General features: G+C 38.6%; 1 protein-coding gene across 2 annotated transcripts in view; it reads right to left on the reverse strand.

Moving 5' to 3' along the window:
* Agbl1 (AGBL carboxypeptidase 1) overlaps positions 1–868 on the reverse strand; it is a 704,812-nt gene extending 703,944 nt beyond the window's left edge. For both annotated transcript variants that reach the window (XM_078051197.1, XM_013356285.4), the window contains exon 1: positions 722–868. In XM_078051197.1, the coding sequence (XP_077907323.1) occupies positions 722–845 (124 nt within the window). In that variant the 5' untranslated portion in view covers positions 846–868. The remainder of the gene's footprint in view (positions 1–721) is intronic.
* Between the last annotated feature and the right edge of the window lie 14,355 nt (positions 869–15,223).

Raw genomic sequence — 15,223 nt, forward strand, 5'->3', positions numbered from 1 at the left:
AATAGCATCTTTGTAAATTTAGTTAGGATTTTTTATTGATTTAAGATGAGGCCATTAGAATAGAATGGGCCTCCAATCTAACTACTGATGTCTCTGCATGAAAAGGAGAGGACACAGAGAGAGCCATGTGAAGATGGAGGCAGAGACTGGAGTGATGCATCTACAAGCCAAGAAACACTAGAGATTTTGGTAACCACCAGAAGCTAATTGGGAAGCCAAGAGCATATTCTCCCTTAGGGCCTCCAGGAGGATCCAACCCTGTCAATATCTCCATTTGGAATTCATGGTCTCTAGAATTGTGGTAAAATACATTTCTGTGGCATCATGTCACCCAGTTTGAGGTAATTTGTGATGGAAGCTCTAGGAAACTAATATACACATGATAGACTTTCAGGTAAGTAGCAATTTATTAGAATGTTTTATTTTTTTCAAATGATTAAAACTACATTGAAGTGACTCATCTCTTCCTCCATATGACCCAAACTCTGTCTAATCCAAGTTCATGCCTGCTGTGGTGGCCTCTCTCCTAAGCACATCCCTTGGAAAAATGAACATCTAGGTTAAAAAAAAAAAATTTGCCTTTCCTGTGGAGCGAGTCAGACCATCACCACCAATATGTCTAAGAGCTCTCTGCTGCTTCCCCACAAGAGCTTCCCAAATGACACTCCTGGTAACAACTGCAGAAGTGCCTTTTCAGCCTTGGATCTTGGAATGTGGGTACCTCGTAGGCCAACTTTGGCCAGCAGTCTGAAGAGAGGCAGGAGAATGTCATAGTCAGGAGAAGCTGTCCTTGCAGCGTCCACCAGAGTCTGCAGAAGGGCTTCACTACCACCTTTGCTGATCATGTAATGAATCCTCCTATCTGTGCCTGGGGGAAAACCAGAAGAAAGATAAGCCACCAGTAACCACCCTCATTTTCTTAGAGCAGCCCTCAGACCTAACAGCAAAGAGCAAAGGTTGGTTTATCTCACCCCAGAAACAAAACGATGTAGTGCTCAGAGTACTACGTGTTAAAGTTGTGGCATCTGGGGAGGAAATGTGAAAGGGGAGAATAGTGGAATATTTAAGAACCTACGTGTATTCAGACCTGCAGCTGCTGTTATAAATGGATCCCAGAATTCAGTTCCCCAGAGTTTGTTTAATCATCAGTGATGTGTGTGCAAATGTACAGACATGTACATAAATAGGCATCCAGGCTTACTTATCATCATATGCTTAATGCCCTTCTGCTGTGGGTTTGAATCATTAGTAACAAGAGTTGGGAAGATATTTCATCTAGAATAATGTTACTGATGGTTTAATGATTTTCTGATCCTGGCCTTCAGTAAAAGATAGAATTCACTGGAGTAATCTTTTGAGAAATGTTATGGTTTGGATTACATCCCCCCAAAGCTCTTGTTCAATGCAGGAATATTCAGAGATAAAATAGTTAGATTAGGAGAGCTATGTCCTAATCAGTCCACCCTGCTTTGAATGGACTGACTGGGTGGTGACTATAGGCAGATGGGGCATAGTTGGAGGAGGCGGGCCACTGGAGGCATACCCTGGAAGGGTTGTTCTTCCCTGAGGCCTCTTCCTCCCTCTCTCTCTTCATCTTTGCTGTCATGAGAGGAAGAGCTTCCCTCCATCATGCCCGTCCCCCATGATGTACTGCCTCACCTTGGACCCAGAGCAATGAATTCAGCTGTATATATATGGACTGAGACCTCAGAAACCATGAGCCCCAAATAAACTTTTCCTCCTCTGAGTTCTTCATGTAAGGTATTTTGGTCACAGTGACACAAAAAATCTAGCTAATATACGAAACAAATGCCCAAGCATCCTATCTAGGGAATTTTGAAGAGTCTGAAGCAAAAATGAAGTATTGGTCTTCCTAAGAGGTTTGAAAACCTCTTAGAGAAAGATTTTCTTAATAGAGGTTTCCTTTGGTAGGTTGGGAGGTCCCTAACCCACCAAAGGACAAACTCAAAAGCATTGATGACATTTCAATTTGGAAAGTGAACTGAGTGATTCTCTTAGATCAACATGCCCTATGCATGGCTGACCCAACCAAAGTGGCCAGCAAGATGGGATCTTATCAAAAAAGATCCTCTGGGTTTTCATCCTAATTAAAAGTAGAAACCTCTACAAAGAAGGAAGGAAGGAAGGAAGGAAGGAAGGAAGGAAGGAAGGAAGGAAGGAAGGAAGGAAGGAAGGAAGGGGCATAAAGGAGAGGAAAAAGAAAAGAAAGGAGAGGAGAAGAAAGGAGAGAGTAACCACTACCTTCATCAGAGGAAGAACCTCAAGGTTTCATTCTAAGAGTTTCAGACACCTCTGGGTAAATTGAAGACAGCATTATTCCAGAAGACAAGTGACTTTATCTACAAAGGGAAACTTACTCAAAACACTGAAGGGAAGTTGCCGCATTAATGGAGATCAGCATGGCCCATGAAAAGAGCCCCTATGATGGAATCCTTGAGACTCTAGCTTTGTCATGTCCTTCATTCTTGGTATCACCTGTTTGTGGTAGTATTTCTTTCTAATATCAGCAGCTGGCACATGTAGAAATGCAAATTGAGTGAATTTGGAATGTCCAAGGACCTTGGTGGAAACTAGCCAATAGAGATATGCTCCAGTTAACTCAGTTGATCCCAAAGTACTCAATTCTGTCATCTTTTCTCTGAAAACTTAAATATGGCTTACCAAACTTCAAAGTCAAGCTCCTACCCCACATTCCTGTCTCCACTTTGACATAGGTAAGGCAGCCACCAATACCTGGCTTTGTAAACGACCCACATTGGAGGTTAGAAAAGGGAGGAGAGGGGCAGAATCACTGAGGTGTAACCCTTCCAGAGAAGAGGTAGACACAAGCCCCAGGAGATCCTCAGACTTCATTAGAAACCACAGAATAACCACCCAGTGTCTAATTTTTTTTTCCTAAGGTAGAGTAGGTGAAAAGAGTATAGAACCCAAGTACAATCAGCCCTATTTATTTCAAGAAGAAAACATGGGATGATGATGTCTCTCATAGGAAATGAACTACAGCAACCCCCAGCCAGAGATTACTTGAAAGACCACATCCGCATGACTCCATGTCCGTCACATGATTACATGAGAGGGTAGTGTACTCACCAACAGAAAGAAGATCTCCAAGGACCTTTAGGATGGTCAGGATAGATACCTTGTCAGAGGAGCTCTGCAATGAGAACACAGACAGTCATCTTTATAAGGAATGCATGAGGAAGGAGGTGGCATGGTCAGGAAGGCCCAGGCAAGAGGAAGGGCTCTGCTGTCTTCCACTGAGAAGTCTCCCTATGGTCAAAATATGGACAAGGGGCTCTCTTTAAATAGTAATAATAAGGAGGCTCACTGAGATAAGGGTTCCAGGGACTAGGCCTCTACACTGAGTCTTCAGGACCCCTCTGGAAGGGCCTGTCTTGTAGTAGCATCAGCAAAATGCACAAAAGTATAAATATTAATGATTATCATAGAGCCAAAAAGACAAAGGGGGCTTTGTAAGCCAAGGCAGGATAGATCTTGTTATTGCAGTGCATGTGGATTTTTTTTTTAACTCAGGGCACAGAGGAAAAAGAGAAATCCACCAAAATGTTCTGATGCAAATACTTCCTTGTTAGATAAGGATGTATATTTCTTCTCTCAAGAGAAGCTTGGGGTGGTACCAAATCATATTATGGTGACACTCTAACAGATCCTAACAATTCTGGACATCTACCCCTCATATTATAAAAGAACATCCCTGAGTTCAGAGGGTAGGAGGACTTGCTAAGTCCCCTGAGGTAATCTATATAGTGAAGCTAGAAGTGAAACTTATTGGATATGGAAAATGAAAAAAAAACCCAAATAGTGAAGCCTGGAAGAAAGAAATAGAAAGGAAGGCCATACAATGGTGACTTTCTTCTCTCCCAAGATAAATCCTTCCCAGACACTGGCCACAGACAGGGAGACAACGTCTCATACAGCCTAGAAGTGATATACTTTAGGAAACACTAATCTCTTTTAAGACAGTTCCTCTCCAGGTGCTGGCCACTAACCCCAACTCAAGGACTCAAATTCCTGAGTGCTCAGACTGGCACACTTCCTAAATCACTCACAACCGATAGAAGCCCAGTCGCCTCCTTTGTTCAATGGCACACTTTCCACCAGGAAAGTGGGTCTATTCCTTAGGTGTAGTCCATTCCTGAATAAAGGCTGAGCTGATTTGTGAAGTTTGACTCCAGCCTGGTATCTTTGTTCTAAAAAAAAACTAGTACAGGTTTCCAAAAATCAGTCCAGTCATCTCTGCACCATACAAAAAATTCATGATGGACAAAATATCAAAACTGAGCTCACTAACTCCTACTCTAGGTGGAATAAGGCTTCTGGTGATTCTTATGTACTTGATATCTGTACTCATGCAGAAAGAAGATTTGGGTGTACTGTGACATCTTTTCCACCGGGAGCTTTGGCCTAAGGGGGACAATCTCAGCATATGCCATGCTAGTGCCTCTCATCACAGCTGCAGTGAGTACCAACAGAAGGTGTCACTCTGCAATTCTCAAGTCCCTGTCACCCTCCCCCCAACTGCCATAAGTACATGAAAACAATATTTTCCCCTCCTTCGTCAACCAAAAACTGGAAATAGGAACCAAAGGGCAGCCCAGGAACTGATCTATCATTCTGGAGAGATTGCAGGACTCCAGCCTTTGAAAGCAGACCTGCAGATGGCTCACGGTAGAAAAACAACATCCCTGGAATGGTTTCCCTGGCCAGCACTGACATTTATGGATCGATCCCCAGCACACTCCATCTTTCTGTGAAGAGGGGGAGAGATGAGAGCCTTTTGCAAGACTGGGTAGACGTTGCACAACTTCAAAAATGCTGAGCTGTGAATGAAGAACAAAGGAAAGGAAAATAAGAGAGAAAATGGGGAGGTGAGATCAAGAGAAAAGGGAAAGAGAAAAACTAATAAGTCGCAAGCTGACTGAAGGGGAATGAAGGATCCAGATTTCATTTCCTTTCATTCAATTATTCATGCATTCATCCCACAAACATCCATTGGAAAGCATCTGTGTTCCAGTCACTGAGCTAGACAGTGAGGAAACAAATTGATCAAAAGACAATCTGCCACTATGAGGCTGCAGGTCTGGCTGAGGTAAGCAGCTGAAAGATAGGTAGGACCAGGCATTCAAAGACCTGTGAGAAAAAAAAAAAAAAAACATCAATGCTAGAGACTCCTGAGGAGGATCACTTAACCCAGCTATGAGTAATGAGAAATGAATCAGAGAAACCAATAGAAAGAGGAGGGGAATATTTCCTGCAATGCTGTACCCCTGTGAGCTCAGAGGAATAGATACACTGGGGGACAGATCTGCATCCAGTACGATTGGATTGAATAACACAGATGGTGAAGAGAATTGTGAATTCCTTGTGGGCAAGAACTAGATCTTATTCATCTCTATATTCCCATCTCCTAAGGTGTAATTGACAATCTGTATATTTTATTGAATTAATTTCTCCAGCTAAGGAATTGCCTGCTTTATTACAATGGCCACTAATACTCCCTGAGAACAGCACTGTCTCCCATGCTGCTGCTGCTGCTGTCTGCCAGCAGGGATATAAAGCTGGCCATATGGTATGTATCAAATCAGCACCCCTAAGTCCATGTGACCAGTGGCTGACAATATAGGCTGCACTCCCAGCCATTCCTCTATAGCGGCTTCACACTCGATTCAAAGCTGGGGCAGTGATGGAGGATGCAGGTCCCTCTCCCCTACCCAGGGAATGGGCCATGGGCCAGCTCTTCTAAGCCTTTTTTTTTTGGTATGTGATTGGTTTAGAGGTAGGTAGGAGCCCAGATCCGGGATAGAAAACCTGAGTGGAAGTCTGCTGGGAGGTTCTGGAAATTATTTTTTTCTAGGATTAAAAAAAGAAGAGAGTATACACACACACACACACACACACACATACACACACACAACTTTGCTGGTTTTAGGCATTATTGTTGTCACTTGGGTCCTAGGTAACACTGCTAAGCCATCAGATCAACTTTATGAACTACCTACCCGTGGACTTTCAGATCAATACCCTCACTCCCCTCCCGCTCCCCTGCCCCCCCACACACACACACCAGGGTTCAAACACAGAGGTGCTTTCCCACTGAGCTACATCATCAATCCTTTATTTTTATTTTGAGACAGGATCTTGCCCAGGCTAGCCTGGAACTTGCGATCCTCCTGCTTCAGTCTCCTGAGTAGCTGGGATTACAGGCGTGTGCCACTGCATCCAGCTAATACCTTCAGCTTAAAAGCCACTTTTATTGGGTAGTTTGTTACTGAATTCAGTTGTGACCAATAAAAAAAAAGAAAATTGTACACCTCCGCGTGCCCTCTTCCTAAGCACTATAGTCTTAATAGAAAAGAAATTGACTTCGCAAACGAACCCTAGGGCCAGTCCAGCAAGAGAATCCTGGCTTCCCAAAGAAACAGAGACAGTGGCCTTATACAGATGCTGAGTTCATAATGCTGTCACTCAGCTGTGAGCCAAAATGCATCCGCACAGTATTGTTTTTCTTTAAGTAAAAATGATGGCTATCAGTGGAGAAAAAAATACCCCACAAAATCTCAACTGACATTAATTTATGCACTGCTATATTTACCAATAAATATTTTACACTATTTAGAAGAATAACACAAAGCCGTTATCTCACCCACAGTAATAATAAATGAGCAATTAAAGAAGGCAGGATACGATGTGCCTCGATTTTCCTTTAATGATCCTTTTAAATGAATCATTGAGTAATCCCCTGTTGTTTAACACTTTCCTATAAAAAATGGATCTGCCAGGCTTTCAGGGAGAAGCAAGCAGTTGAAAGAACAAACAGTGTCTTTCACACACTGTGGGGTTTTGAATTGCATTTTTCTTATATACTCTTTCAAATTTGTCGCTCCCTTGCTTTTAAAACTCCCTGTCGCCTTCTTCCTCCTGACTCCTCATCATGTTATGAAAATAAGGCCCTTCGTATCACTCTGCCTGGGAGGCTCATCTCCAGCCTCTCCTGCTACCCTGGTACTGAACACGCCAGCTACACAGGACCAGTGACTGTGCCCAAGCACATCATGAAAACCCGTGCCTCTGAGATTTTGCTCTTCCTGATGCTACAGTTTGAGTGTAATTTCTCCTTCCTTTTCAAAGTACATTTCAATTCCCAGTTCCAGTTCCCTCTCTATAAAAATTTCCCAGCTAACATGCCTGCCAGGCACCCATCACCCACAATTGCCACATAAGTCTGCACACATTGGGTACTGCCCAACTCCAGGGGATGTCATTCACAAAGACTATGACATGATGGGTATGCCCTCAAGTGGGACAATGTGTTGTCCTCTCCAAGAACAGAATTGTGTTCTGTATGTTTATTTCCAAAAATAATACACACTTTTTCACTAGAATGCTTACTAGGTCCTCTTGTTATGTTTTTCTACCTCCCTATTCTGGTTGTCTATTATGAGGCAACAAACTACCCTAAAATATAATGGCTTAAAACAACAGACTTTTAATTTTATCTCTTGATTTTGTGGTTAGGGAATTCATAGAGCTTATAGGAGAGACTATTCCATTTTCCATGGTGTCAACAGAGGTCTTAAGGTGGCACTCACCTGCAGATGCACTGTCTGAAAGTTCACGTCTTGTACGGTGGTAAGGGTGGATGGAGGGCTGGGCTCACCTTGGTCTGTTGACCAGTGTGCCCGCATGTGTCTTTCAGCAGAACAGTCTTAAGGTCGGTCCTTGAACTTCTTATGTGGCAGCTGACTTTGCCCCAGTTCTAAGAGAACTGGGTAGAAGTTGCAAGACTTTGTTTGACTTTTCCTCAAAAGACTAAATGTCATTCCTGCTGTATTATATAGGTCAATTAAGTCACTGATGCCATTTCAGATATAAGTGGAGGGGAACTAGATGCCTCCCCTCAATTGGGGAAGTTGAAAAACCATTTGCAGCCATTTTCAATTTCCCATACTCCTTTTAGACCATGAGCTCCTTCCATAAAGCAAGAATTTTGACTCAGTCCTCCTGATATCCCCAGAATCTCGCATGGGGCTATGCACAGAATAGCATTCAGGAAAGAATGGAATGGGATGAGATGAGACAAAATTGAAACATAAATGCAGTCTGCCAGAGCCTTGTTATCCTATTCTTCTTGGTGCTAAGATTTATCTTAAAATATGTCCCAGTTAGAACCTGTGATACACGTTTTACAAAGTTCCCAGCTTAATCTTTCTATCAGTCTAGAAACTTATCAAGCAAATAAGGAATGCTTCCTCTGTGCCAGGCACTGTGTGGATAATTAGGGACCACTAACATCATGTAATCTTAAAGTAGAGGGAAGAGAAGCATCCTGTGCCCTTCCCCTCAATTTTCTTAACATATTTAATCCCAATTTTACCCAATTGTCTTGGACTAGACAAAGGTCCTTTATTTCCATCCCACTTTGAGCAGCACTACCGATATCACAGAAATAGAATGCTTGTACTCTGCTACTCTGTTCCCACATATTGAAAGAACAAGCCCATGAATTTCTAATTCTCTAAAGAATAAGACAGAATCTCATTGGAAATCATAAGACACAGTTCATAGCCCAAGAAAACCATACTGCCAAAAATAAATTTGTTCTCCTGGTCAAGCAGTTTGAACACTTACCAGAGATAGTCCATTGGTTAAATAAAAGACATTATTAAATTTGGAGTTAGTAATGAATGACTGAAGGGAGCACTAATCACAAACTTCAATTACTAGAAATGGTTCTAATACCAAAAATGGTGACCACCCATTCTCTGTCTTTATACAAGGGGAAACAGACAGTAACCACATGATTAGAAATTTAGCTTAGGTAGAAGGAAAAAAATTTCTGTCAAGGTTGAAATGAGTTCATGAGACGAGGCGTTTTAATACCTAAGAATAAAATGAAATGGCATTTGTTTTAATATTGTGGGGTTGGGGTGGAAATTATAGGAACAAAAATAAGCTTGCCATAATTACAGAAACTGGTTGATGGGTAATGTGACTTTATAACAAAATGATATATAATATATATAATAAATGATAGATAATGTTTTCTGCCTGAAATGTCTTAGGTGGCACCTGGTAAATGAATAATCTCCTTAAGATCCTTCCTTATTGCTGTCTGGCTCTGAAATTGGACAAATGTCCCCATTGTATCTTGGGTATTAAATAATCAATCCTTAAGGATATCCACAACCCTCTTCCTAGCTGAAAAGAATATTCATGGTCCAGCATGTTTAGAGTAAAGATAGAATGTGGTCCAGCTTTTATTTAGCAGATATCTAGTGAGCACTTACTATATGCCAGACACTGTGCTGGGACCACCATGAGTTACAGAAACATACACAGTCTCTGTCCCCATGGAACTTCCAGGTGGGAGGGGAGGAAGATATTATGCACAGATATTATTCATAGTCACCCAACTATATGTAAAATTGCAAGGGAGTGGGTAAGTGCCCAGGTTTATTGTGCCACGCAAACATAAAATGGAGTTATTTGACATGAATTATAAAATGGTTCTCCTGAGGAGGCACAAACTAAGAGCTGAAGAATAAGCAAACATAAGCTAGCAGAAGATGAGAGGAGAAGGATGCTCATGGCAAAAGGAGGGAAGTGTACAAAGTCCTGAGACTGCTGGAAGCATGGCAAGATTAAAGGACTTAAAGAAGATCAGTGAGGCTAAACTGGGGCTGGGGGACAGGGAAGAGGGAAGAAAGAAGACAGCAAAGGGAGGGAGAGAAAGAAAGTGGTTAAAAAGATGTGCTTCTTAAAAACTGGTTCTTTTTAGTTATACATGACAGGGTAGTCCATTCTGATAAAATTATACATGCATGGAATATATCTTATTCTCATTAGGACCTCCATCTTGTGAAGGTACAAAGGATACACTTTTAATATTTTATTGGTTTTTTAGTCATACATAACAATAGGATTTATTTTGACATAATTATAAAGGTATGGAATCTATTTTGTTCTAATTCAGTGCCCAGTACTTTCCCTTTCCCTCCCATCTTTCCTCCCTCTGTTCCCTTCCCTCTACTCTACTGATTTACCTGCTAATTACTTGTAGTTGTTTGTTTGTTTGTTTGTTTGAAGTAGTGTGTTCTGGATATACATTATGGTGAGACTCATTATGGTATATTCATGTATGTACACAGGAAACGTAGGTCAGATTAATTCCACTGTCTTTCTCTATCCCATTCCGCCTCACTTCCCTTCATTCACCTTTGTCTACTCCACTTATCTTTCATCTATTTTGTTTTTTTTTAATTCCTCCCCTCCATTACATTGGATTAGTTTCACATTTTAGAAAAAAATATTCAAACTTTGATATTTTGGGATTGGCTTATTTCACTTAGCATGATAGCCTCCAGTTTACCATCCATTTACCAGTGAATATTATATTGTGATTCTTCTTTATGGCTGAGTAATAATATTCCATTGTGTATATATACCACATATTCTTTATACATTCATCTGTTGAAGGGTACCTAGGTTGGCTTTACAGCTTGACCATTGTGAATTGTGCTGCTATAAACATTGATATGGCTGCATCACTGCAGTATGCTGATTTTAAATCCTATGGATATATACTGTGAAGTGAAATAGCTTGGTCATATAATAGTTTCATTCCTAGTTCTTCAGCAATCTCCATGCTGCTTTCCAGAGTAATTGCACTAATTTGCATTCCTACCAAAAAATATGAGTGTACCTTTTTCCCCCACATCCTCGCCAACATTTGTGGCTACTTGTATTCTTAAAAATTGCCATTCTAATTAGAGAGACATGAAATCTCAATGTAGCTTTAATTTGCAGTTCTGTAATTGCTGAAGATGTTGAACATTTTTTCATATATTAGTTAACCCTTTATATTTCTTCTTTTAAGAAGTGTCCATTTAGTTCCTTTGCATATTTATTGATTGGGTTGTTTTGCTTTGTTTTTGGTGTTGTTTATGAGTTCTTTATATATCCTGGATATTAATGCCCTATTGGAGGAGCATGTTTTCTCCTAATTCTGTTGGCTCTCTCGTCACACTTTTGTTTCCTTTGCTGAGAAGAAGCTTTATAATGGGATGCCATTCCATTTACTGATTTTTAAATTTTACTTCTTGCACTTTAGGAGTCTTGTTAAGGAAATCAGTCTCTGAGCTGACATGTTGGAGTGTTGAGCTTATATTTTGAGTGTTGAGCTTATATTTTCTTCTAGCAGTTGCAGAGTTTCTGGTCTAATTCCTAGATCTTTCATCCACTTTGAATTGACTTTTTTTTTGAGTGAAAGAGAGGGGTTAAATTTCATTCTACTACATATGGATTTCCAGTTTTCAGCACAATTTGTTAAAAAGCTATTTTTTACCAACTTATGTTTTTGGCCCCTTTCAGATAATTGAATTTATGTAGGCTTATCTGTGTCTTTTATTACATTCCTTTGGTCTTCATGCCTATTTTGGTGCCAGTACCATACTGCTTTGTTACTATCACTCTGTAGTATAATTTAAGGTCTGGTATTGTGATACCTCCTGCTTCACTTTTCTCACCAATGAATGCTTTAGCTATTCTGGGTCTCTTATTTTTGCAAATGAATTTTATTACTGATTTTTCTAGTTCTATGAAGAGTGTCACTGAGATTGATGGGAATTACATTGAACCTGTATAGCACTTTTGGTAGTATGACCATTTTTATAAAATTAATTCTGCCTTTCCAAGAACATGGGAGATTTTTCCATCTTGAAGATCTTTAATTTCTTTCTTTAGTGCTCTATAGTTTTCATTGTAGAGGTCATTCACCTTTTTGTTAGATTGATTCCCAAAGTTTGTGTATTTTTTTGAAGCTATTGTGAATGGGATATTTTTCGTAATTTGTTTTTCAGCAGGTGCATCAGTGGAGTATAGGAATGTGATTTATTTATGGGTATTGATCTTGTATTCTACTATGTTGCTGAATTCATTTATGAGCTCCAGAAGTCTTCTTGTGAAGTTTTCTGGGTCTTATAAATATAGGATCATGTTATTGGCAAGCAGAAATAGTTTTGAGCTCTTCATTTCCTATTTGTATCCCTTCAATTTTCTTCTCTTGCTCGATTGCTCTGGCTAGAGTTTCAAGGACTATGTTGAATAGAATGGTGAAAGTGGGCACCCTTCTCTTGTTCTTGTTTTTAAAGGAAATACTTTCAGTTTTTCTCCACTCAAAATATTATTGGACTTGAGTTTGTCTTAGATAGCCTTTACAATGTGGAGCTAAATTCCTTCTATCCCTAGTTTTTCTAGTGTTTTAAATATGAATGGGTGCTGCTCTTTTCAAGTGCTGTTTCTGTATCTATTAAGATAATCATGTGATTCTTGTCTTTAAGTCTATTAATATGATGAATTACATTTATTGATTTCCTTATGTTGAACCCCTGAAATGAAACCCACTTGGTCATAGTATACTATCTTTGTAATACATTTTTGTATGTGGTTTGCCACATACAAATTTTATTAAGAATTTTTGCATTTATGTTCGTCAAGGATTTGGTCAGAAATTTTCTTTCCTTGATGTGTCTTTGTCTGGTTTTGGTGTCAGGGTGTTGCTAACTTCATAGAATGAGTTTGGATATGTTCCCTCCTTTTCTATTTTATGGAATAAATAGAGGAGAATTTGTATTAGTTCTTCTTTAAAGGTCTGATAGAACTGGGCTGAGAATCCATCTGGTCCTGGGCTTTTCATTGTTGAAAGGCTTTTTGATGGTGCTTCAATTTTATCATTTGAAATTCATCTGTTTAAGTTTTCTATATCCTCCTGTTTCAATTTGTGTAGTTCATATGTCTCTAGGAATTGGTTGGTGTCTTCGAGATTTTCTAGCTTATTGGAGTATAACTTTTCAATATAGTTTCTGATAATCCTCTGGATTTGAGGAGTGTCTATGGTGATATTCCCTTTTCACTTTGGATTTTTATAATTTAATTTTTTCCTCTTTCTTTTGATTAATTTGGCTAAGGGCTTATCAATTTTGTTTATCCTTTTAAAAAACAATTATTTTTTTCATTGATCTTTTGTATTGTTTTCTTTTTAAATTTCTATTTTATTAATTTTGATTCTAATTTTAATTATTTGCTGTCTACTGATTTGGGTGTTGGTTTGTTCTTCTTTCTCTGGGGTCTTGAGATTTAATGTCAGATTATTTGTTTGGCATCTTCCTATTTTTTTAATGTATGAGCTCAATGCTGTGATTTTTTCCTCTTAGAAATGCCCTCATACTGTTCCAGAGATTTTGATATGTTGTATCACTATTCTCATTTACTTCTACAATTTTCTTATTTCTCCCCTGATTTCTTCTGCTATCCATCATCATTCAAACGTGTATTATTTAATATCCAGGTGCTACAGGAGTTCTGTTTTTTATCTTATGGTTGATTTCTAATTTCATTCCATTATGATCTGATAGAATACAAGGTATTATCTATATTTTTTGTATTTGCTAAGATTTGCTTTGTGACATAAAATATGATCTATATTAGAAAATGTTCCATGTACTGCTCAGAAGAAAATGAATTCAGTCATTGATGAATGACACATTCTATAGATGTCTGTTAGGTCCATTTTATTAATTGATTTTTTAGTTCTGTATTAGCTTCACTTAGTTTTTGTTTGGATCATCTATCCAGACATGAGAGAGGCATGTTAATGTCACCCAGTATTATTGTAGTGTGGTATATCTGATTCTTAATGTTGAGAAGTGTTTGTTTGATGTATGTAGACACTCTGTTGTTTGGGGCATAAATATTTACAATCATTATATCTTGCTGATATGTGGTTTCCTTAAGCAGTATGAAGTGAACTTCTTGGTCTCTTGATTAATCTTGGTTTGAAGTTCATATTATCTGATATGAAAATAGAAACCTCTGGTTGTTTACAAGTCCAGTGAATGGTATGTTGTTTGTTTTTTCCGCCCCATACTTTCACCTTCAGTTTGTGGATATCTGTCTATGAGATAAGTCTCTTGTAGACAGCCTATTGTTGGGTTTATTTTTTAATACAATATTCCAACCTATGTCCTTTGATTGAAGAGTTTATATCATTTACATTCAATGTTATTATTGAGAAAATAGTTTTATTTCCTGCCACTTTGATTTATTTCTAATGTTTAAATTGGACTGGATTCTTCTTTAATTGACAATTCTTCAAGTGTAATTCTTTCTTATGCTGGTTTTCATTTTTGTTTTTCATTTCTTCTTAATGAAATATTTTATTTAGTATGTTTTGCAGTGAAAGTTTTCTAGTTATAATTATTTTAGATTTTGTTTATGATGGAAGATTTTTATTGTGTCTTCAATTCTGAAGCTCAGTTTCGCTGGGTATAGTATTCTTGGTTGGCATTTATTTTCATTAAGAGCTTTGTAAATATAATTTCAAGACCTCCTAGCTTTTAGGTCTGGGTTGAGAAATCCATAGAAATCCAGATTGTTTTACCTTAAAATGTAACCAGCTTTTAAATTTTTATCCTTATTCTATATGTTAAGCATTTTCACATAATAATGTGTCTTGGAGTGGATCTATTGAGATTTTGTACTTGGAGTCCTGTATGCCTATTATACTTAAACTTCTATCTCATTCTTAACTTTTTGATATTATTTCATTGAAAAGATTATGTATTTCATTAGTTTGTGTTTCAGAGGCTTCATAAATTTCAATGAATCTTAAATTTGGCCTTTCAATGTTATCCCAGATTTCTTATATATTTGGCTCATGATTTATTGATATTTTCTTTATAATTGACTTTATTTTAAAGATTTTATAATTTGTCTTTGAGGCCTGGAAAAAAAAAGTGGTCTAATATGTTGGTGATTTTTTCACTAATTTTTTTTGGTATCAAAAATTAAACCCAGGAATGCTTAGCCACTGAACCACATTCCCAGCCCTTTTATGTTTTACTTAGAGATGGGGTGAGAGTTGCTTAGGGCCTCACTAAGTTGCTGAAGCTGCCTATGAACTCACAATTCTCCTGTCTCCTCAGCCTCCCAAGCCACAGGAATTACAGGTGTGCACCACTGCACTCAGCTTCCCATTGAATTTTTAATTTGGTTTATTGATTCTTTCATTTCAAGACTTTCCATTTGGTTCTTTTTCAGAATCTCTATTGAAATGACCTTTACTTCCTGTATTTTTTTTTCTGGTATCACTCCTGGTATATTCTTTTAGCTCATAGAACATTTT

This window comes from Ictidomys tridecemlineatus, chromosome 5, assembly GCF_052094955.1.
Source record: "Ictidomys tridecemlineatus isolate mIctTri1 chromosome 5, mIctTri1.hap1, whole genome shotgun sequence".
In the NCBI taxonomy this organism is placed as follows: Eukaryota; Metazoa; Chordata; class Mammalia; order Rodentia; family Sciuridae; genus Ictidomys; species Ictidomys tridecemlineatus.